General features: G+C 45.1%; 1 protein-coding gene across 1 annotated transcript in view; it reads right to left on the minus strand.

Annotated features, from left to right (window-relative positions):
• The window catches only part of LOC138257190 (probable E3 ubiquitin-protein ligase HERC1), an 805868-nt gene that overhangs the window by 79633 nt on the left and 701168 nt on the right, over nt 1-25067 (minus strand). Inside the window, exons 61-66 of the mRNA XM_069205891.1 lie at nt 22180-22245; nt 16077-16202; nt 15297-15435; nt 12961-13142; nt 8231-8386; nt 7734-7856 (exon numbers count right to left, since the gene is read on the minus strand). Coding sequence (XP_069061992.1) covers nt 7734-7856; nt 8231-8386; nt 12961-13142; nt 15297-15435; nt 16077-16202; nt 22180-22245 — 792 coding nt within the window. The remainder of the gene's footprint in view (nt 1-7733; nt 7857-8230; nt 8387-12960; nt 13143-15296; nt 15436-16076; nt 16203-22179; nt 22246-25067) is intronic.

Below are 25067 nucleotides of genomic sequence, written 5' to 3' on the forward strand. Positions count from 1 at the left end.
ACTGAAACCACTCCACAACCTTTTGGGCAACATTTGAGCGAGATTTGTTTCCAATACTGATCAATACTCTGAGACATTGCAACGATAGTTAATGAAACCACAAACCCTCCTTCATTAAAGAATTACACACTGAAGAATACTAGAACATGAAGGATACATTTAAAAATTTATTTTAAAATCAAAATCCTAGTCTAGTGCACACAATATTAATTGTAACCATAATGAACACAAATCAAATTGCAGCAGCAACGCTTACTAAAAGTGTGAATAAGAGGAACCACTCCAACATGATTGTTATAACATTACAGCAGCCCTACCTTCATTTTGCTAATTATAAAGGGTAATTTAATCCTAGAATAGGTTACTTTTAGAGGTAACGATGAAAAGCCTATTTTCAGTGCAACAGCGAGGTCCGCTCTCTCGTCTCACGAGGCCAGCTGCACTGATAAGTCAGCGAGAGAAGGCTAAGAGACTTATCCCGGTAGCCTTCACCTGTGCCCAGACATATGATTCTGTATGTCCTGTCACAGTGTTGCCTTACATGAAGATTCCTCTCTATCCTTTACTATCTGTGCTGGGGTTTTATACCTCTTTTTATTTTTGCTAGAGCTCTGTAGCATAAACAATTAACAGAAAGTGGCCTGATGGCCTTCCACTTATTTTCATTCTGTGAGATTATGTTTCTTTAATTAACAACAATAAACAAGGCACGTAATTGACAATCTTTGAGAATCTCTTAGAAATCAATTACAAAACACTGTCAAATAAAGTAGTCAGTGTTTGGATTAGATTCTGTGAATATATTCACTTAAGCCTGATTATTACATTGCAGAACATAATCGTTTTTTGTAAATGTGTGTCATAGTAATCACCTGTTTCAGCTTTTTGACTGAGTGGCCGACATAGCTCGAGTAGGGGATACTCAGATCAGAAAAGGCATAATATTAGTAAAAAGGTGAATGCATTACTAACCCTAAAGCAGGTTCATTGTGCTTGCTCCTTTATATAGAAATACCAGGTACTTGTATTCGTACAACAGTGCAATGGTTCATGCATGCAGAGTGAATCTTTGAACTATCCAAGACAGTAGAAGCATTGCTTCAGTTGTTCATACTTTTCATTAGACCCACTGAGGTTCCAGCTTCTGAAAGTGGAAAGGGCAGTGAGGGGTACCCTGAAACATCCTGTGCTATCCAATGTCGTATGCTGATGACATGTAGCCAGGTTTCTTCTCTGCCATAGTGGGTAGCCTATTCATACACAAACGTATTTCCTTCTTATGTCTTGGGTATTAACATCAGAAAATGTGCCCCCCTCCAAACAAGCTTTTGAGGGCGCAGCTGGCCACCACTGAAAAGTGACTGCAGCCCAGTATTCACTCCATGAGCTGTAATACTCCCAACTATCTTGCTGCCATTAAATTGCCATCAATGTGACTTTACCAGCTAAGAACAGGTACCTCATTCTAAAGTTAAATCCTTGTACCTTTCACAAGGAATTATGTTAGCAAGGATTCAGAAAACTATTGATGTCCTTGTTTAATTTATGATTCCACCCCTTTTCTTAACTTGCTTTTTCTCCTCTTCAGTTTCTCTTTTTTAACTTTTCCTTTAAAATAAAGCCAGGCATGGAGTGCTTAAGCCAAAGTCCACACATCCAGTCATTGTTAATGCAAGGCTCCTCATAGCTCTCTGGTGCTCCCAAGGATCAAGAAGCAAGCATAGCTCCCCATAGCTCTATAGTGCTCCCAAGCATCAAGAAGCAAGCATAGCTCCTAATAGATCTCTAGTGCTCCCAAGGATCAAGAAGCAAGCATAGCTCCTTACAGCTCTCTAGTGCTCCCAAGGATCAAGCATAGCTCCTCATAGCTCTCTACTGCTCCCAAGGATCAAGAAGCAAGCATAGCTCCTTACAGCTCTCTAGTGCTCCCAAGGATCAAGCAGCAAGCATAGCTCCCCATAGCTCTATAGTGCTCCCAAGCATCAAGAAGCAAGCATAGCTCCCTACAGTTATCTGGTGCTCCCAATCATCAAGAAGCAAGCTTAGCTCCCCGTAGCTCTTGGGTGCTCCCAAGCATCAAGAAGCAAGCATAGCTCCTCATAACTCTCTAGTGCTCCCAAGGATCAAGAAGCAAGCACAGCTCCCCCAGATCTCTCCAGTGCTCCCAAGCATCAAGAATCAAGCATAGCTCCTCATAGCTCTCTACTGCTCCCAAGCATCAAGAAGCAAGCATAGCTCCCCAGAGCTCTCTAGTGCTCCCAAGGATCAAGAAGCAAGCATAGCTCCCCATAGCTCTCTAGTGCTCCCAAGGACCAAGAAGCAAGCATAGCACCTCATAGCTCTATAGTGCTCACAAGCATCAAGAAGCAAGCTTAGTTCCTCATAGCTCTCTACTGCTCTCAAGGATCAAGAAGCAAGAATAGCTCCTTACAGCTCTCTAGTGCTCCCAAGGATCAAGCAGCAAGCATAGCTCCCCATAGCTCTGTAGTGCTCCCAAGGGCCAAGAAGCAAGCATAGCACCTCATAGCTCTATAGTGCTCACAAGCATCAAGAAGCAAGCTTAGCTCCTCATAGCTCTCTACTGCTCTCAATGATCAAGAAGCAAGCATAGCTCCATACAGCTCTCTAGTGCTCCCAAGCATCAAGAAGCAAGCATAGCTCCTCATAGCTCTCTGGTGCTCCCAAGCATCAAGAAGCAAGCATAGCTCCCCATAGCTCTATAGTGCCCCAAAAGCATCAAGAAGCAAGAATAGCTCCCCATAGCTCGACAGTGCTCCCAAGCATCAGGAAGCAAGCATAGCTCCCTACAGTTCTCTCGTGCTCCCAAGCATCAAGAAGCCAGCATAGCTCCCCATAGCTCTCTGGTGCTCCCAAGCATCAAGAAGCAAGCATAGCTCCTCTTAGCTCTCTGGTGCTCCCAAGGATCAAGAAGCAAGCATAGCTCCCTACAGCTCTCTAGTGCTCCCAAGTATCAAGAAGCAAGCATAGCTCCCCATAGCTCTCTAGTGCTCCCAAGCATCAAGAAGCAAGCATAGCTCCTCATAGCTCTCTGGTGCTCCCAAGGATTAAGAAGCAAGCATAGCTCCCCAAAGTTCTCTGGTGCTCCCAAGGATCAAGAAGCAAGCATAGCTCCTCATAGCTCTCTGGTGCTTCCAAGCATCAAGAAGCAAGCATGGCTTCCCAGAGCTCTCTAGTGCTCCCAAGCATCAAGATGCAAGCATAGCACCTCATAGCTCTCTGGTGTTCCAAAGGATCAAAAAGCAAGCATAGCTCCTCATAGCTCTCCGGTGCTCCCAAGCATCAAGAAGCAAGCATAGCTCCTCATAGCTCTCCAGTGCTCCCAAGCATCAAGAAGCAAGCATAGCTCCTGATAGCTCTCTAGTGCTCCCAAGCATCAAGAAGCAAGCATAGCTCCTGATAGCTCTCTAGTGCTCCCAAGGATCAAGAAGTAAGCATAGCTCCTCATAGCTTTCTAGTGCTCCCAAGGATCAAGAAGGTAGAATAGCACCCCATAGATCTCCGGTCGTCCCAAGAATCACAAAGCAAGCATAGCTCCTCATAGCTCTTCAGTGCTCCCAAGGATCAAGAAGCAAGCACAGCTCCTCATAGCTCTCCAGTGCTCCCGATCATCAAGAAGCAAGCATAGCTCCTCATAGCTCTATAGTGCTCCCAAGCATCAAGAAACAAGCATAGTTCCCTGCAGCTCTCTAGTGCTCCCGAGCATCAAGAAGCAAGCATAGCTCCCCATAGCTCTCCAGTGCTCCCAAGCATCAAGAAGCAAGCATAGCTCCTCATAGCTCTCTGATGCTCCCAAGGAAGCATAGCTCTCTAGTGCTCCCAAACATCAAGAAGCAAGCATAGCTCTCTACAGCTCTCCAGAGCTCCTGAGGATCAAGAAGGAAGCATAGCTCCTCATAGCTCTCCAGTGTTCCCAAGGAAGCATAGCTCCCCATAGCGCTCCAGTGCTCCAAGCATCAAGAAGCAAGCATAGCTCCTCATAGCTCTCTGATGCTCCCAAGGAAGCATAGCTCCCTATAGCTCTCTAGTGCTCCCAAGCATCAAGAAGCAAGCATAGCTCTCTACAGCTCTCCAGAGCTCCTGAGGATCAAGAAGGAAGCATATCTCCTCATAGCTCTCCAGTGTTCCCAAGGAAGCATAGCTCCCCATAGCGCTCTAGTGCTCCCAAGCATAGCTTCCTACAGCTCTCCAGTACTCCTGAGGATCAAGAAGCAAGCATAACTCCTTATAGCTCTCTAGTGCTCCCAAGCATCAAGAAACAAGCATAGCTCCCCATAGCTCTCTAGTGCTCCCAAGGATCAAGAAGCAAGCATAGCTCCTCATAGCTCTCTGGTGCTCCCAAGGATCAAGAAGCGAGCATAGCTCCTAATAGCTCTCCGGTGCTCCCAAGCATCAAGAAGCAAGCATAGCTCCCCAGAGCTCTCTAGTGCTCCCAACCATCAAGAAGCAAGCATAGCTCCCCATAGCTCTCTGGTGCTCCCAAGCATCAAGAAGGAAGCATAAGTCCTCATAGATCTCGGGTTCTCCCAAGCATCAAGAAGCAAGCATAGCTCCTGATAGCTCTCTAGTGCTCCCAACGATCAAGAAGTATGCATAGCTCCTCATAGCTTTCTAGTGCTCCCAAGGATCAAGAAGGTAGAATAGCACCCCATAGCTCTCCGGTGGTCCCAAGAATCACAAAGCAAGCATAGCTCCTCATAGCTCTTCAGTGCTCCCAAGGATCAAGAAGCAAGCACAGCTCCTCATAGCTCTCCAGTGCTCCCGAGCATCAAGAAGCAAGCATAGCTCCTCATAGCTCTATAGTGCTCCCAAGCATCAAGAAACAAGCATAGTTCCCTGCAGCTCTCTAGTGCTCCCGAGCATCAAGAAGCAAGCATAGCTCCCCATAGCTCTCCAGTGCTCCCAAGCATCAAGAAGCAAGCATAGCTCCTCATAGCTCTCTGATGCTCCCAAGGAAGCATAGCTCCCTATAGCTCTCTAGTGCTCCCAAACATCAAGAAGCAAGCATAGCTCTCTACAGCTCTCCAGAGCTCCTGAGGATCAAGAAGGAAGCATAGCTCCTCATAGCTCTCCAGTGTTCCCAAGGAAGCATAGCTCCCCATAGCGCTCCAGTGCTCCCAAGCATCAAGAAGCAAGCATAGCTCCTCATAGCTCTGTGATGCTCCCAAGGAAGCATAGCTCCCTATAGCTCTCTAGTGCTCCCAAGCATCAAGAAGCAAGCATAGCTCTCTACAGCTCTCCAGAGCTCCTGAGGATCAAGAAGGAAGCATATCTCCTCATAGCTCTCCAGTGTTCCCAAGGAAGCATAGCTCCCCATAGCGCTCTAGTGCTCCCAAGCATAGCTTCCTACAGCTCTCCAGTGCTCCTGAGGATTAAGAAGCAAGCATAACTCCTCATAGCTCTATAGTGCTCCCAAGCATCAAGAAACAAGCATAGCTCCTCATAGCTCTCAAGAAGCAAGCATAGCTCTCCATAAACTGTAAACTTTGCACTTGTATAGTGCACTACTCACCCGTTAGGGTCTCAAGGCGCTGTACAACCCCTCCTGGCTTTTCCCTGTGAGGCACCCACTCCTGGACAGCCCCAGGGTGAAGCCAGGCATCCAAGCACTGTGGGGGCCATTGTGGAGATTAAGCAAGCTATTGCCCAGAGTGGGACCCATTAATTAGATTAGGCACTGAGGCAAGAATTATCTGGTCTAAGGGAATTGAGCCCAAGAGCCACCGAGGTGGGAATTGAACCCTGGTCCCGGGCCAGATCTCTGCATCAGGGTCTGCCGCTCTAACCATTATGCCACACTTCTCCACTTCTCCCATAGCTCTGAAGCAAGCATAGCTCCCTACAGCTCTCTACTGCTCTCAAGGATCAGGAAGCAAGAATAGCTCCTTACAACTCTCTAGTGCTCCCAAAGATCAAGCAGCAAGCGTAGCTCCCCATAGCTCTCCAGTGCTCCCAAGGACCAAGAAGCAAGCATAGCACCTCATAGATCTATAGTGCTCACAAGCATCAAGAAGCTACTAATCATCAATCAAGTGGTCTCACACGCAAACAGGCAGACACTCCTTGTCTAAAATCGTATTTGGTGTCTGGCAGCATCATCCTGCAGCTATCCTCCTCCTTATCACACACCGAAGCACCAGTGTTCCTCCCTGGCTCTAGTAGAGTGCAGTCCAAGCGACTGCAGCAGTCGAACTTGCAAGAAGCATTTCTATTATTGAATATATTACTCAGTTTAATAACCTGTGAAGGACTAGTTAACCCGGCTGTGATTAAAACTTGTGATCTGCAGATAACTGCACATTTCATCGCATACTTCTTGACTGGCAGTTACAATCAACCACTAGGCTGATCACAATGATGATGACACTTCCAGCAACCAAAGGCTGGGGGGAGTCTGGGGTGGGGGAGGTGAGAGCGGCGACGCCAAATATGTCACCAGCACCATGAGGCATTGACTCACTCTGACCCATGAATTGGCCATATTTGCCTGCAGCTCATTGTTCAGAAATCACAAACTCTTCTTCTGGCCCTACCACAGCATCTTTGGTGTTGCTGGAGAGGTTGCAGATCCAGCATGCAGGAAGGCTAAGTTATCCTTCACTGAGTCTCTGAGATGGGCTATTTTCTTTCTTCCTTTGAGACATTCACAAGACTTACAGCTTCAGTCTCTTACCCCACTCGCTCACTGACTATGACCAGTCACTGAACAGCTACTGAAGAGCTTCTCTTCGCCTTCCAGAGATACCACAGTTAAAAATGTCCTATTGACCCACTCAGCTCCATAGGTTTGATGCCAGGCACCATCGCCTATCTTCAATCCTGTTCCAGTTTTAGCCCTTGCCCCTTAAAGCAAAGATTATTACCCCCTGTTGAAAAAAGCAAATGTGGCAAATGGATTACCTTCAAATTTTAGGCCTCCTCACTCTTGCTATTCAGACCAAAATCCTAGAAAATGACCTGTTAGTTCTCCACAGTCGAGATGACGGCAATCTTCTACCGGCCTTGATGTGAACCAGTTAGGATTCTGACTTCCAAAGGGGACAGCGACTGTGCCAGTGCAGCACCAGGTGATCTCATGATTCTGGATCAAAGAGGTGCCTCTGGCTTGATCCTTCTGGAATTTTTTGAAGCTTTTGATATTTAGGGGTGAGATATTTAGGAATAAGATACTAAAGGACAAAAAGGATGTAGTAAGTACCCAACGATGGCAAAGTGTTGTTCGCAATGCTGACCACACAGCCACTGATGTACAGACATATTCAGATACACATGGGCAGCTCAGCTCCCTCTGAATAGCAGAGATCGGATATATCAGAAGAGGGACTGCTGGAGGAGGTGCAGGTATCGGTCAGCAGGGATGCAGGCAGGTGGTGAGGGACAGGCCGTCATTACAATGGCTTTGCATAACTTGTCAATGTGTGACTACCCTAAGTGAAGTGAGACATACAAGCAGAACCACAAGCACTGCTCATGTTTGTGCAGCAGTCATACTGAGGGCAGACACTAATGGTGCTCTGAGGGTAGAAGAATGCTGTTAGATGCTGGGCTTTTCATTGCCCTATCACAGTTAGAAATGATGTCTAAAATTATAGTCTTTGGTCTACTCTTCAGGTCTATGGAAGGCTCAAGTTTCTAAAATGTTGGAGATATTGTTGGGAAACAAACTGAAGAATTACTGGCCACCTTCGGGGTGTATTACTTTCTGCATCACATACCTGGGGGTACGCCTTTCCAAAGCAGCTTCCGCACCCAAGCTTTCCATAGTCTCCATCTCCAAAACTCCAGACCGTCATGCCATCCGAGGAGACCACCAGCGTGTGATTCATGCCGCAGGACACCTGGTGGAAAGGGCACAGGTGGGTTCAAGGGCAGAGTGAGAGGAACAGTCACAAGTTAAGGATGTCAAGAATGGTTGCATACCTAAACGTTTCTGTACACTTTAAGGAGTACATCTGGCAATCTCAATTTTGTCTCTCTCCTTCTATCTATTTGGTCTGGTATTCACATAGCTTGTGAAGTTGGTGTGGTCCTGTAATGGGAGATATCTAACCTTCAAGCTGAAACTCTGGTCTACACAAGTTTGGGCCAGCTTGTCGCTGCAGCATCCATGTTGGCATCAGGCAGACCGGTACATGTCACATGTTGTGGATGCCTGTCTAAGTGGAACTACTTACTATGGTGTGCACAGCCAGGGAAGTGGCAAACGTCTTACCTGTCCAACGTGGTGCCCTTCCAGTGCTGTCACCCTCTCCGGCAAAAGTCTGTTGGCAGTGCCTCTCAGCCCTAGCCGGCCGTACTCCGCTCCACCGAAGGTGAAGAGCTTCCCGCTGGCAGTCACAACAGCGGTATGTTTAAATCCACAGGAAAACTGCATGGGGAGACGAGCAGGAGAGGGATAACATCAGTTTGGAGGGAGCAGAGGTATTCACAAAGATAAGAACCCATTAAGAAGTCACACCCGCACCCTACCTTGACCACGTGTCTTCTGGATGAGAATACACAGCAGTCACACTAACACCATAATGTAGGTTACTTTAGAATCTATTCAAACCTGCAGAGGCCTCTTGAGAGTATTGGAAAAATGTGCTATGGCAGTGATGGACCTGCTGTGTAAGAACTGGCAAGCACAGTGTACAGTGTAAGAGACTCTCTAATTCTGTGTAAAAAACCTCTTTAATACTGGGTAAGAGACTTACCAGGTACGGTGTGAGAGGCTGCCAGGTACGGTGTAAGAGACTCTAATACTGTGTAAGAAGTTCTTTAATGATGTGTAAGACACTATCAAGTACTCTGTGAGAGGCTGCCAAGTACATTGAAAAAGCCTCTCTAATACTGTGTAAGAGACTATCAGGTACTGTGTAAGAGGCTCTTAAGGATAGTGTAAGAGAGTCTCTAATACTGTGTAAGAAGCTCTTTAATGCTGTGTAAGAGGCTCTTAAAGACAGTGTAAGAGACTCTCTAATACTGTGTAAGAAGCTCTTCAATGCTGTGTAAGAGACTATAAAGTACTTTGTGAGAGGCTGCCGAGTACTTTGTAAGAGGCTACCAATAGCAAGAACTGTGTAACAGACTCTTTAATAATGTGTAAACGACTATCAAGTGTCGTGCATAAGGCTTTTTAATACTGTGTAAGAGACTGTTGAGTACAGTACTGTTTAAGAGACTCAAATACTCTGCAAGAAACTGCCAATAACCGTGCAAGAGACCATCAAGTATTTTGTAAGAACAGTGTTAATCCTGCAGCAGAGACTGTCACAGACTGTCAAGTACTGAGTAAAAGGATGTTACATACTGTATAAAATACTTTTAAGTCCTGTATAAGATACTCCTTAATACAGTGTAAGAAACTGTCAAGTGCTGTGTAAGAGGCTTAGAAGTATTACATAAGAGACTGTGACGTACTGTCTAACAGACTATCAAGTACAGACTAAGAAGTACTCAAGTACTGTGTCGAGTAGTTCTTAAGAGACTGTTGAGTATTGTGTAAGGGACTCTAATACTGCATAAGAGATTGTGAAGTATTGTGTAAGAGACTCCTTTATACACTGTAGGAGACTGACAAGTACTGTGTAAGAGACTGTGAAGTACTGTGTAAGAAACTATTAAGTGCTGTGTAAGAGACTGACAAGTATAGTGTAAGAGACTGTCTAGTATTGTGTAAGAGTGTTCTTAATACACAGAAAGAGACTGTCAAGTACTGTATAGGAGACTGTCAAATATGATGTAAGAGCCTTTTGAGTATTGTGTAAGAGACTGACAAGTACTGTGTAATAGATTCTTAAGTGTTGTGTAACAGACTGTTGAGTACTGTGTAACAGATTGTCGAGTACTAGGTAACAGATTGAGAGGTACTGTACAAGAGAATTACAACAACTAGCTAAGAGACTCTCTTATACTGTGTAAGAGGCTCTCAAACACTGTGTAAGTGACTGTCAAGTATGTATAAAGGACTAAAACGTGCTGCTTAGGAGACTGATAAGTGCTGTGCAATAGACTACCAAATACTGCATTTCAGACTAACACTTTGGAAAAGACTATCATATACTGTGCAAGACACTGCCATGTACTGTATAAGAGAGTTCTTAAAACTATGTAAGAGACAGTCAATTAATGTGCAAATGACTATTTAATGCTGTGCAAAAACCTATGAAGTACTGTCTATGAAGCACTTTAATATTGTGTAAGGGACTGTAGTGTTGTGTGACATACTCTTAATACTGTGTAAGAGACTGTCAAATACAGTGTAGGAGGCTGTCAAGTAATTGTCTAAGAGACTGCATAGCACAGGTAACAGACTATTTAATACTGTGTAATAAGCTGTCAAATACGGTGTAAGACACTCTCTAATAACTATGTAGGAGATTCTAATGCTGTGCAAGAAACTGTCACTACCTTGTAAGAGACTGTTAAGTACTGTGCAAGAGCTGTCAAGTACTGTGTAAGGGACTGTCACGTAAAAGACTGGCAAGTACTGTGTAAGAGACCATCAAGTACTGTGCAAGATACTGTCAAGTATTTTGTAAGAGGCTCTTTAATACTGTGTAAGATATGGACACGTATGGTGTAAGATACTATCAAGTACTGTGCAAGAGACTGTCAAATACTGAGTAACAGACTGTCAAGTATAGTGTAAGAGACTGTTAAACACTACTAAGACTGTTTAAAACCTCTTGATTTCCTGTACCTAAGAGAAGAACAGCCACAGCGGAAGAACTCACAGGAAGTGTGCATGCACTCTTACTGGATGGCACTTTTTTCAGTTCTACTGTGAAATACTCTCCAATCTAGGGGCCTACTTTAGAGTTTGGCAGATGTATAGTCCATCACAAACATGATGGGTATCCCATCTGCCTTGTTAAAAGTGTCCAGAACTATATTGCACTGGTAATATGGCAGATGGGATATACCCTACGTTTGTGGTAGAGTAACCTATCCACTAAACTCTAAAGCAGGCTGCGATAGTTAAGGCATGGTGGGATGCTATTGGTGATCTTGGTGATGGAGACAACATCCTCTACGGCTAAAAGCAAGTTAGAGGTGGCAGCGAGTTACATGGATGTCAGAGGGGAAAAGAATGGAGAGGATGATGAGCACAAAGGAAGGAGGGAAGGCTGCATGCAGACTCCCCGCAGCTGGGGGTATTCACAGTGCAGATGAACGTAGCACAACAGGCTCAGTCTATAGCCTCAACCCCAAGTGAGAGAAGTAAAGGATTCTCTCAATCCCTCTCTTTGGAGAAGGCAGTGGGCAAGTACTTACAGTCTGTGACTACTGTCACAGATTGTAGGCCAGTCTTGCATGGCACACACTAGTTGTGCCTTTCCTGTCCAGTAATCTCAGTCTCCATCCCAAAGAGCTCTCTCCCATGGACTGACTGTTCTGGATGATTCGGGGGTCACCTGACACTAGGATGCATCACTGCCGACTTCCCCACTTCCTTCCCTGTATCCATGAGTTTTCTTGATAAGGCCAGCCTGGAGCTAGGCCTTCTCTAGCTAGAGCCTCTGGAAGTTGTTGTACGTGACCAAGAAGCTATCTTGATGGAGACTCGTCCCCATCCTCTGTAGCAGCGCCAGAGCTGTAATGGAGAATGGGGTAGTCATGCATATGCCCAGGGCAAGGGGGCTAGTTGGATGTTAAACAGCAGGCTTCCTTCCACTTGGTCAAAACCTTGAAAGTTTTGGGAGTTATTCTGGCCCTTGGAAACGGAGTAGCTTCTCTATCAGCAGCTAAATTTGCCCATGGGGCACCTCTGTACACAGATCAGGCACAGCCTGCAGCAGAGTCAGGTTTGAAAATTCACAGACCATATAAAGCCAGTCACAAAAAAGGAAACATTTAATTTGTCACCAAATCTCAGTCAGCAGTAGAAGATGCTTTGTTTAGGAACAGAATAAGCATAACTGCTGGATGTTGCTAGCTAGATAACAACAAACTTCATTTGGACACATATCCGACACCACAGTCGGCAGTAGAGCAGGTTTCAGATGTTGTTGGCTGAGTCATAGAACATTTAATACGAGGGAAACAGGGGGAGCTATAGTATTGGCAGAAGCAGACAGAGCTTCTCCTAGCCACCAGCCAGGTGCTGCAGAATCAGTCTCAAAGAGTACATACATCTTTCATCCCAAAGTCAAAGTGACATTGTCCCACTTCTCATGGTACTGGGGTACATTTGCTGGTAATAGGGAACACCTGGCACCCCTTTGCAACTAAAATTATAGATGGGATCAACAGGACAAGCTTGATTAAGCCACAGATCAGGCACACTAAACAGCAGGACAAGTTCATTTAGACACAGGTCATGCACAGCACAGTCAGCTGCACGGTGAGATGTTGTATTAACCGATGAGGCACCACAGAGCCTACTGAGCTTTGAGATGCGGACACTCTCATGCAACCACTGGATGCGTGTAGAAGGGAGGCTCGGGCTGTGTGCACAGACCCTCTGATGTGACCACTGGATGCGGCTCGGGCTGCGTGCACAGACCCTCTGATGTGACCATTGGATGCGAGTAGAAGGGAGGCTTGAACTGTGTGCACATACCCTCTCATGTAACCACTGGATGCATGTAGAAGGGAGGCTTGGACTGTGTGCACAGACCCTCTCCTGCAACCACTGGATGCATGTAGAAGGGAGGACTATGTGCACAGACCCTCTGATGCAACCACTGGATGCGTGTAGAAGGGAGGCTCGGACTGTGCACAGATCCTCTGATGCAACCACTGGATGTGTGTAGAAGGGAGTCTTGGACTTTGTGCACAGACCCTCTGATGCAACCACTGGATGCGTGTAGAAGGGAGGCTTGGGCTGTGTACACAGACCCCCTGATGCAACCACTGGATGTGTGTAGCAGAGTGTCCCATAATCCGTGAAACCTTCTTAAAGTATCAAGCAGTCACAGACTTCAAACAGGCACTCAGGCACCAGGAGATACTCACCTGGACCACCTCCTCCCCCTGGAATATTTCAATCAGCCGCGGCCGGCGTTGCCTCTCGCTGTTCCCGTGACCAAGTTTGCCGTAATCCCCATCTCCCCAACTAAAGGCTTCTCCGCTGTCAGTCAATGCCAGAGAATGGCCATCAGAACCACACGATGTTGCAATTTGGGTAACAACATAGCCTGCAAACAGAAGGTCATTTATGAGAAACAAAGGTATATGTTTACAAAATATTTGAATTGTCATGAGATATAAATATGCTTTTTCATTATACGTATCATAACCATCACACGTGTTCTGAGGTCATCATGCCACAATGTGGTCTTCCTCAACAGCTCCTCTTCCCAGGAGCCTCCTGACACCAACACACTTCCCATCTTCCTCAAGCACTCTTGCTTCTCCTTTTCTCTTAGACTCTGCAGTCTCCTTGTTTCTTCACTGCCCTTGCATCCAGCAGTGGGTAACATGGCCAGACAGCACAACAAGTACATAGGCATGAGCAGGGCAAGAGTCAAAAGCAAGTCATAATGGGTCCTCTTTCTCCAATAGACAGCTGTAGGAGACAACTCCAAGAAGTGTCACGTTCACAGTCTTGGAGAGTGCCCGAGGAGCCCACGCTTTGCGGCGGTGGGTATAGTCCTAACATGTTTTTTTGTGATATTGCTACTTGGTCACGGTTTCTAGTCTTCGTGTTTACTGCTTGTTTTTATTACAAATTGCCAAGGATTGGTTAATGTGATGCAGAGATTGGGGGAATCCCATGATTGCCAGATGAAACCAGCTCTGTGAGTAGCTGGTAGATCTAGATGGGAGGAGTAGAAGGAGGAAGAAGGGCTTAATTTGTGAGGGGAAGCATGTAGAAACATTGCAACATATGAACTGGTAAAGAACAAAAATGTTCGGAGAAACTGCTCACAATAACGAGAGGCCATCAGAACAAAGCCCAGAGTCACAGGAAAGTGCTGCTAATCTTGTCATTTAGGTCAAAGCCCAGAAAATCAAGTGAAGAAAACTTAAACTAAGTCAAGCAAACATCTCTAGAGAAGATTTAGGCAGCTTTGCCGATGCAAATTGTAGGCTAAGCTTTTTTCCTACCAATATAATTAGAAAGCCACGTTGAAGTGAACGCTACAGTTTAGCAAAATTTCAAAACAAAAAACAAACCAAAAATCACTTACCTTGCCAAGCCGCTCATAATACCTAAACATTTTTTAGAGAACTAACAAGGAAAACACATGCAATCAAACGTGGAAGGTGTATTCTATTTGAAGGAAAATGCAGAATAAGCAACTAAACACAACAGAAGCAAAATGACTAATGCATAAAGACACCATGGTAACACACAGGACTGAACACTTCTAAACAAACTTAACACAGGTTTTACCTACTTCTGTCCCAGCCTGCATAGTGATAACAGCACCCAGCCAGAATTGGTGTACTGGATGGACGTGTACTTTTCAATAAACATATTTTATTGGGTTCATTTTATGCGAATCCTCACTTTATGGCCTTCGACTTCTTTTGGACTTCCATCCATTTGAATGCTATGGTATCTTTTTGTCCTCTAAGAACACTACTGCAATCTAGAGCTGCACTTCCATCACTGCACCCATCACCTTAATGCCTTGGATTTTAGGATTCTTTCCATCTCAGAAGGGCACTGTGCGATGCCACCATGCCATACAGCACCCTGGATCCTGCTGGCAAACAGTGACCATGGAGAGCACCATGGCTTCCTCTAGCTGCACTCACCTCCCGCTCTATCTGTGATATTGTAGCAGACCTAGACCCATGAGCACATCCTCCTCTTCCATTGTGTGTCTGACCCTCATCAGGATTCGTGTCATATTTTGTTGTCTCCACAATTAATGCAGCCCCCTCTGAAAACATCTCAGTAACGTCTAAGCCCTATCATTTCCAGCCCTTCCTTTACCCTGGAGAGAGTTCAGACATAGTAAAAAAAATCAAATCACCGACATTGCGGATATCCTTTTTGTGCATTGCAGGCTGCCCGCCATTGCTGGTATCCATCAGCCTCCTTCTCCCATCCTCCCATCCACCAGCAGTAGAAGTGATGGTCTTTATGACACTTGTCTGTTGTAGTAGCTACAACGTGTTAGAGTCACTAGTACTCATGGACAGAAGTTCAAGTATTACATGGATGGATGTGTTTGGGAACATATGACAAGAGTGGGAGATGCTCTTTCTGGCACAGTCACTGGTGGTGATGTTTACATGCCATTGGGGCTAGTGTCCCTGGTGGTATCTTCACTTTACACTGTTCTGGACGTCAATCTTGGCAATATGAGTCTTCCCAGACCATAGTGTAGACTCACCTTGCAGAGCTGTGACAACAGTGGGAATGCTGAGGTCATCTGAGTTTCCATGTCCGAGACGTCCATAACTTCCTTCCCCAAAGGACAGGACAGTGCCACTAATCTGAATGAGGAAAGTGCAGTTCTGACCACAGATCACCTATAGAGAGATAAGGTGGCAGGTAAATGTAAACATCACTAAACATATAGAAAGCCAGTGGGTGCATATGGACTGTGGGAGGCAGGGAGAGTTAGGAAGTGAGGACGTGACAGGGTAAATATATCTATGTGTATATATACATATTTAGATGTATATATATATATATATATATATATATATAGAGAGAGCGAGAAAGATAGAGAGAGAGTCAGAGGGAAAGGACAGAAATGGGGAAACGGAGAGAGAGAGTGCAAGAGAGAGGAGGGTAGAAAGAGAAATGTGGAAAGGGAGACAGAGAGAGATAGAAAGCACTAGAGTGGTGGAAAGAGAAAAAGAAATGGAAGTGAAGGTCAGAAAGATTAGAGATGGAGACTGGATGAGACAAATGCAGTAGGGAGAAAGAGAGACCAGGACAGATTGACAAGAGGTGGTTGAGAACTATGAAGAAAGAGAAAAAACAAGATGAGGGTAAGGTTACAGTCACCTTTGGAAAAAAGAGAGAGAAGCTTGTCTATTTAAACTGAGCCACTGCAAAGAAGGAGCAGAGACTGTCACTCACTTGAGAGTGAGGAGTGGGGTTGGTATGGACAGGTAGGTGTGGGACAGAGACGTCCAGTTCTACAGACAGTTATAAGGCTGACCTGATCTGCCTGCACAAGGCTAGAGGCTAATGTTGGCACCAATGCGCTGCTTCCAATGTCTGCCAGCTGCCCCTGCTGTCCTGATCCCCACAAGTATACGTGGGCCTTTCCACCCAGCTGCCAGTCCTGTATAAAAGAGAAGAAGTTAAGGAAAGGAAGCAATGGACAAGACTCAGACCAAACTCCCCAGAAAAAATCCTGTTAGCAAGTGAGAGAGGATGACATAACTTAGAGCACAAGCAGAAGAGGCACCACTGAAGAGGCCCAACCGACAACTACCTGGACATGTGTCCTGGACCCGCATCTTCCCCTCACTGTCGAAGGCTCTAGTGGGAAATACTGAGCGATGGACTCCTTGATGCTATGCTGGATAATAAATGATCTCTATATCAACACTGCATACTGTCTACCACTTTGCAGTGCCTCTTGCATGGACAACCAAGTGGCTGGTTAAACATCTTCTGGACGTCTAAACATCTAAAACGTCTAAAACATAACCACACGTCACTGTTGTATGAGGTTGACGTCTGCTGTCATACTTCTTTCTTAATTCCTTACTTAACCTGTTCCAGGTAACACTGGGATCAGTCTAATCCAGGCAGGGGCCTTATCTTAATCTGAATACAGTAAAATCATTTACAAGTCTCTCTGCTAAATCAATATAGAGTGTTTGAAGCCTAAAAGCACAATCTTCGTTTTTGCTCCACTGAGGCAGAGCCAGTTTTATCCCATCCTTTCCTTTACCTCTAGAAGTCAGTTAGAGAAGAAGTGACATGAACCTTCATCATTCAGGAGTGGATCTGTGTGTCATTTGTTTATAGATTTTGGCCAATGTGGTGGCTGCTGAAAATGACCCAGAGGGAGCCAAGTAGGTGCTGCATGTTAGTTGAGGTCTGGATGCTCCTCGAGCTGCACAGGACATCAGCTTATTGGATTTATGGAGGAAAACAACCTAAAATTACTGGCGGAGTACAATTTCAAAGAAACAACCGAACCAAGTTAAGTGCTCACCTGTCAATACAACGGGAATGTCTTCAGTGGATGAGAAATATATTAATGTCAACACTATCAAGGCCATCAAAGGGTCAAGAAGCATTAATGCACAATCCCATCCCTCTTGTCTAGTATCAGCCCTTCTCTGACATAGTATGCCTCCCACCAAGTGGCCTAAACCACACTGGAAATCAATAATTAGGTTAATTCCGTGTTGAGACGTGTCCGACATTTTGGGAATCTTTGCGGTATTAGACAGGTCAGAGATAAGACTGTGGGGGGTAGGTTAATTTTTTTAGAGGTGGGTTTACTGTGGCGCAACACTTGATATAATGAAAGCATTTACCGACCTTCCAATGATTGAGATGATGGCTGAGTAGAATAAATATAATGATTCTATTTTTCCAGTGGTCTGATGGAAAAGGAGAGGGTTAGGTTTGATTTTATGAATCATTTCTTGTGGGACTTCAAATTCAATCTGAGATTGATTGATCAGGCACTGAAAGACCAAGGTCCTCACAAGGGCTGATGCAATGGAAGAGAATGGTCGAAAGCAAGGTGATTTTGTTGTTGAAAGAGATCAAGATGTTGCAAAGCCATTGAGACATCTGAATGTCAGGCTTTTAGCTCTGCCTTCAGTGGACTATATCTCATCCCACAACTCATGGTCCTTGCACCCATCAGAAATATCTTCAACCTACTGGTGTTCAGCCAAGTTACTACTCATGCAGTTGAGCCAAAAACTCTCTGCTAAAGATCTCATGATCTAAATAGAGGGTGATTTGTGTTCACACAGAACAGTGGAACAATGTTGTGTTCCTATAGGTAGAAGAACAATAGACCTGATCAGTGTTACTGGCAGAAGACTGTAAATATGAATAGGCAGGGGAGAATGCAAATCATTGCAGAACACAACAGGTTAGTTTCTTCTTCCTAGAATGGTATGGAGGGAGGTGTATTTCCTAGGTTCTGTTTGGTCGATTTTCAAGCAGTTAAGCACCTTAGCCTGTGAGCCAATTGTACGGAGTCTCTCCAACAAAAGGATATGGTTAACAGAGTCACATTCAGCTTATAAACCTAGTTCAGTCAATGCTTTGACACCCCTGCAAATAACAGAATGTAGGGAATGTTCTTATATGGACACTAATGCCACCTATAAACTGTTCATTTTAGTGTTTTTGTTTACAGTGCAAATGTTTTGGAATTGCATAAGCAAGGGTGTAGTTAACCGCCCGCTATACCAGCTTGAGCAGGGGTACTATAGGAGCAGATTCAACTGCTTCATGACCCTTCTTAACTTTTGTCTCAGGCTCACACGTCCACGCAAGTCAGGAGAAATGGTGACAAAGAAAAATAAATAATATTAAAATGGCAAAGAAAAATAAGATAGAGGCAAGTGACATGAGACAGCATAAGGTAAGAAAAGTAAAATGCAAATGATGAAAGAAGGAATAAAAGAGAAGCATAGTGGAAAGCGGGAACAAACGGACACTGAAAATAAGGAAAAAGATGTAAAAGAAGAAGAAAGAAAGAAAAACATAAGAAAGAAAGAATGAGAGATGGAAAGAAGAAATAGAAGGAATTACAAAATAAATTAAAAAAATGAAAGGAAAAAAAAACAACTGAAAAATATATTGAAATAAAGAAGTAATGTGAGACGAAAGGCTGGGCGACTGAAGGAAGGAAGACAAAAAATAATTAATTAATGGAACAAGCACAAAAAGAAAAGATGCAAAGAAGGTGTGAATAAACAGTATGGACATGATAGGAATAAAGGGATATGAAGAAAGATGGAAAGCTAGAAAAAGAGCAGATGGAATGAGAGAAGAATAGACAGAAGGAAATAGCTGGAAAGAAAGCATGAAATAGGCATAAAAACAAAGGAAAGATGTTGGAAACAAAGAAAGGAAAGAAGCATATAAGGAAAGAAAGAATGTATAAAGGATCAATAGAAGACACACCAGTATTGGTTAATGTGTAGTATTTGACCAAATTCCTTTAAAATCTTTCTGTAATATTGGTAATTATGCACCAATGTCTGCCAATATTCCCTAGGGGTGGAATGCCCATGGCAGTTAATAGGAAGAGGTGGAATCACTCACTCAATCAATCAATCAATCACGATATTTATAAAGCGCGCTATGTACCCGTCAGGGTTTCGAGGCGCTGGGGGGAGGGGGGTGGGGGTGGAGGTGTGCTGCAGTTAGCGGTCGAAGAGCCAGGTTTTGAGGAGTCTCCTGAAGGTGAGGAGGTCCTGGGTCTGGCGTAGAGATGTGGGGAGAGAGTTCCAGGACTTGGCGGCGAGGAAGGAGAAGGATCTGCCGCCGCAGGTCTTGCGCTGGATTCGGGGGACGACGGCGAGGGCGAGTTTGGCGGATCGAAGTTGACGTGTGGGAGCGTAGAAATTGAGTCTGGAGTTGAGGTAGGAGGGTCCGGCGTTGTGAAGTGCCTTGTGAGCGTGGGTGAGGAGTTTAAAGGTGATCCTCTTCTCCACCGGGAGCCAGTGGAGTTCCCTCAGGTGAGGGGAGATGTGACATCGGCGGGGTATGTCGAGTATCAGTCGGGCGGAGGCATTTTGGATACGCTGGAGTCGTTTGATGTCTTTGGTTGGGATGCCTGTGTAGAGTGCGTTGCCGTAGTCAAGTCTGCTGCTGACGAGGGCTTGGGTCACCATCTTTCTGGTCTCTGTTGGAATCCACTTGAAGATTCTGCGGAGCATGCGGAGGGTGTTGAAACAGGAGGAGGAGACGGTGCTGACCTGTTTGGACATGGTGAGTGCAGAGTCCAGGATGAAGCCGAGGTTTCTTGCGTGGCTGGCAGGGGTGGGTGGGGGTCCAAGGTCGGCGGGCCACCATGAGTCGTTCCAGGCCGAAGGAGAGCGCCCGAGGATGAGGATTTCCGTCTTGTCGGAGTTGAGTTTCAGGCGACTGTTGTTCATCCATTCGGCGATGGATTTTAGTCCTTCGTGGAGGTTTGTTTTGGCGGTGAGTGGGTCTTTGGTCAGGGAGAGGACGAGCTGGGTGTCGTCGGCGTAGGAGATGATGCTGAGGTGATGCTGGCGGGCCAGTTTTGCGAGGGGGGCCATGTAGACGTTGAACAAAGTAGGGCTGAGGGAGGATCCTTGGGGGACGCCGCAGATGAGGTTGGTGGCTTTGGAGCGAAAGGGGGAGAGTCGGACTCTCTGAGTTCTGTCGGAGAGAAAGGATGAGATCCAGTGGAGGGCTTTGTCTTGGATGCCGGCTTCCTGGAGGCGGGTCAGTAGGGTGCGGTGGCAGACTGTGTCAAAAGCGGCTGATAGGTCGAGAAGGATGAGGGCCGAGGTTTCGCCGTTGTCCATTTGATGTCTGATGTCATCTGTGGCGGCGAGGAGAGCAGTCTCCGTGCTGTGGTTTCGTCTGAATCCGGATTGTGAGGGGTCCAGGATGGAGTTGTCTTTGAGGAAGTGGGTGAGTTGTGTGTTGACGATCTTCTCGGTGACTTTTGCTGGAAAAGGGAGGAGAGAGATCGGGCAGAAGTTTTTGAGATCGTTGGGGTCGGCCTTGGGTTTCTTGAGGAGGGGTTGGATTTCAGCGTGTTTCCAACTGTCCGGGAAGGTGGCGGAAGTGAAGGAGAGGTTGATGATCTTGCGGAGTTTGGGGGCGATGGTGGCGTTGGCTGTGTTGAAAACATGATGAGGGCATGGGTCCGTGGGGGAGCCTGAGTGGATGGTGTGCATGGTTGCCATAGTTTCTGCGTCGTCCACGTGGGTCCAGGCGGTGAGGCGGCAGTCGCGGTTGGAGACGTCGGGGGGGGGATATAGCGGTGGCCCGGTGTTGAAGCTGTTGTGGATGGTAGCGATTTTCTGGTGGAAGAAGGTGGAGAGGTCGTCGCAGAGTTTCTGGGAGGGCGGGATGTCGTTGGCGTTGGCTTTTGGATTTGAGAGTTCTTTCACGATGCCGAAGAGTTCTTTGCAGTCGTGGGCGTTGTTGTTGATGCGTTCGGTGAAGTGGGCGCGCTTGGCGGTGGTGTTCACGGTTTGCGTCTTTGAGGGAGGCGAGGTTGTCGGGCGTGCGTTCTAGGATCCATTTCTTTTTGAGCTTCTGACAACGGCTTTTGGAGGTGGTTAGTTCGTCTGTGAACCAGGCTGGTTTTTTCTTTCCTTGGTTGGCGTATATATTGTGCATATATTGCTATATATTGGTCAAAGTGTGGGGGGGGGGGATTTTTCAACTACTCCCCTGTGCACAAGTATTACTTGCACCACTGTGGTGCACTGCTTATGACCTCACATGTTACATCACTGATGACATCTGAACTCTATGGCGGTGCAAGTTACACTTATCTCATTTATGTATACCTGTTGAATTTTCTTGGTTTATGGTTTTTACACAGCAGTGAATTTCTAAGGGCTTATTATTAACATAAGTTGAGTTACACATATTACTCAGTGGCGGTTCTCACCTGGTAGTTATACTTAGGTCCATGTTTCCTTAAGATGTGGATTTTTTGGTTTGCTAATACTTTGGCATTGTTTGATGAATCGTCAGGAAACTTTCTCTAAAAATCTAATCTACCTCAGCTTCTTCTTTGAAAGTCTTGGAGCGATCTGTGAAGCGGAGCCTGAGAAACAGGGATGTCCCAAAATATATTTTTCCCATGGAACGTCCCACCAAATTTGTTTTGTGATGAATAGTCAAATGACAACAAAGTTATTAGCAAACAAAAAAATCCAGCTGAAGTAGATGAACTTTGTTTTTATGAAAGGTCTTGTGACGATTCAAACAGAATGAAAAAAGCTTCTGCTGAAGTGAGGAGGATTCACCAGACATTGCCATTGAGTGGATTTAAACCTCCAAGGCCCTTTAACATACTAACAGAGAAGCATGGGATACTGGAAGACATAAAGGGCTTCCTTTCTTCTTCTTAATCTGGGACCGTCTTTATTTCATATGGGAACTAGTAGAAGACCCCTATCCCAGTCTAACTTTTCTTTACAAGCATAGGATTTTTAGCACTTCATGGCACTGCAGAAGGTATTCACCCACGGATTAGTCAATTTACTGTTAAAAAAGTGTAGCCCTGCTTTTACCTGGGAGAGTGGTCCTCACATGATAGGGAAGAAGAGACCTACCTCTGGCCGGGCTGATGCCCACAAAACCAACTGCTCATCCATCGTCATGGTCCAGCTGCGGTTATCCTACCAAGAGAGAGAGAGAGACTATACTAACTAAGACGTACTCAGGATTCAGTAACTACAGAAACTTTTAATAAAGGTTGAGATGTAGTTGTATGGACATGAGTAAGTAACCAAAGTCATTTATAGTATGATCAATTCTAATCTTACAATTTATAACCATAATAGCATACAAAATACACTGTGTTTCTTTTTCACAAATACTAAAAAAATCTCAATAGCAATATTTTTACAACTATCACATTAGTTTTCTCCATGTTTGTTGTTTGATAAATTTAAAAAAAAAATCACTTCAAAATCACAACCAAATGGTCTTAGCTCAAGTAATTCTCTATACACTCAAACTGAGATACTGCACAGTAGCCAATGATCATCCTTTCACCTACTCTCACTGCTACAGCAATTTATAACATCATTTGTAAGAGAGCCTCTCTGTTCCTTCTCTCCCAACATAATACCTTCTCACCAACATATAGGTACTACGTTCAAGAAATGTGCAGTACTAACAAGTGCTAGAGTATCTTGGATATTTAAAGGAAAATCAATCGTGTCACTGTGCTTCCTAATTTAGGTCCTGATGTATACTTTTTGATGCAAACCTGCGCTAACGCCATTCCAGGACGCCAGCCAGGTGCCATATTAATGGAATGGCACAATCTGGCGCAAAGGGTGGGCTAACATCAAAACAATTGACGTTAGCAGGGTGGGGGTGGCGGTAGGGGAGATGGGTGTTTAGCACCAAAAAACGATGCTATGCTGGTTGGAGTAAAAAAAGATGACTAACCAGATTAGCATCATTTTATGGCGCTAAACCTACCATACCACATGGCATGCCCACCACCCCAATGGCCAGCACAAGGGACAAGGGTCCCCTGGGCATGGCCATTGCACCCTGTGCCATGTATGGGGGCCCATATCTCGGCTCCCTATGACATTTAAAAAAAAAAAGGTAAATACTTACCTTTACTTGACTGTGCTTACCTGGGATGGGGTCCCCCATCCTCCGCTGCCCCTCTGGTGTGGGTGGGGGTGTCCCTGGGGCCTGGGGAGGGCACCTGTGGATCCATTCCATGGTGTTCCACCATGGAAATGAGCCTACAGGTCCCCTAATGCCTGCCCTGACCCAGGCGTTAAATAATGGCGCTAAGCAAGCTTAGCGCCATTATTTAGGCCCGCCTCCCTCCTGTACACAATTTTTGCACGGGAGGATAAATAAGGCACAAGGGCCTTAGAGTAATTTTTTGCCCCAGAACACCTATCTTGCATCTCATTGACGCAAGGTAGTTTTCCGCAGGCAAAAAATTACTTTGACTCCAACATTTTGACCCTAGACAGGTCTAGCGTCAAAATATAAATATGGAGTTAAGTTTGCGCTGAAATAGCATTAAAAAACTGACACTATATTAAGCGCAAACAGAGTATAAATATGCCCCTTAGACTTTTATAAAGTAATGTTTTTTATTCCTCAAGAAGGTGTTTATAATAACAGAAGATGTGAATTAAAGGATTAATTCTTGTAAATTTTAAGATGCTCGAGCTTCACCTGAGTTCATATGTAAAGGCCTTAAAAAAGCCAATTTTTATGATTTTTTGTCTGTTCCTGAGTAAGCGTGACTGTCTGGGATACCATAACATTGAATGACCCAGTGGGCATGATTCTTCCCCCCAAAAAATTACCTGGTCCACAGCCAATGACGTCATTCTCAATTGAGATTGTCGCATGGGCTCTCATTATCCTAAATGAGACTACTGGATTTCTAGGTAGCAGGGTTGTTCCTGGTGTGGGGGACTGAGTCTTACCCACTTAGAAGGACCACTGTCACCCCAAATCCGGTTTTGCTCCGGCTAACTAGCAGTGCCTCATTTCTCACAAGGGGAAGAGATGATTGGGCAGCCGAGCGCATGACATCTTTGGAACTTCTCTGGGAAGTCGTGGTCACTCAGATCCAAACCAGCTCTCTCATTTACAGTATGATCTCATATACAAATGACAAAGGCAGTTTGAGTTTTATAGAATGTTTTAATAAAATGACTGCATTTTAGATATTAAGGCGTGAGCCGCAATAACCAGAACCATACAACACAGTAGGATTGAAATAGTCATGAGGAGAGTGAAACATAAGAATAATGCTATCATGGTGTTAATAAATTCTACTCTCTCTCAGTTAGTTCTATTTCGAGCACAGCATGTTAAGCTTCTAACTTGCCTTTTAGATTCCCTGGGAAGCCATCAACCCTCATACCTGAGCAAAGGCCTGTGATCTGGTTCAGCATCTGCAACGAGGCAGTCAGCGTCTAGTTGTGGTTCCCTGGTCGGAATCTCCCTCTTGCATGTATTAGGACAAGGAAGTGTTTTTATAACTAACATGTCAGTGTGATCACAAAATGTCCCTACGCAAGAATGCCAAAGACTAAACTCCTACCACGTCTATCGGCAATGTACCAGACTGTATCCTTGACTGAAGCACAGAGTGAACAAGAATGTGATATTGAAAACTCCAGTGCTGAAGTAGGCTAAACAGTGTGATATAAAAAATAAAACAAGACCGTAGAACTGGCTATTTGAAAAATAACAGTATGAAGCTGAATAAAAAGCATTTAGAGCAAAGTGCACAGAGGCTCTATGCCGCGAGCAAAGGAATAAAATACATCCAGGGCAAAGTGCACAAAGGCCTAATGCCTGAAGCTAACGCGCAAAGGATACATAAAACTGACCACACTACACCCTCCCCTTGTCGGTAGCAAGTGGTTCTTATCAAAAACGAAAATAAAAATATGCCCCAGATACAAAAATATACAAAATATATTTCGACAAGTCCAGAGGA

Source organism: Pleurodeles waltl, chromosome 1_2 (genome assembly GCF_031143425.1).
Source record: "Pleurodeles waltl isolate 20211129_DDA chromosome 1_2, aPleWal1.hap1.20221129, whole genome shotgun sequence".
NCBI lineage: Eukaryota > Metazoa > Chordata > Amphibia > Caudata > Salamandridae > Pleurodeles > Pleurodeles waltl.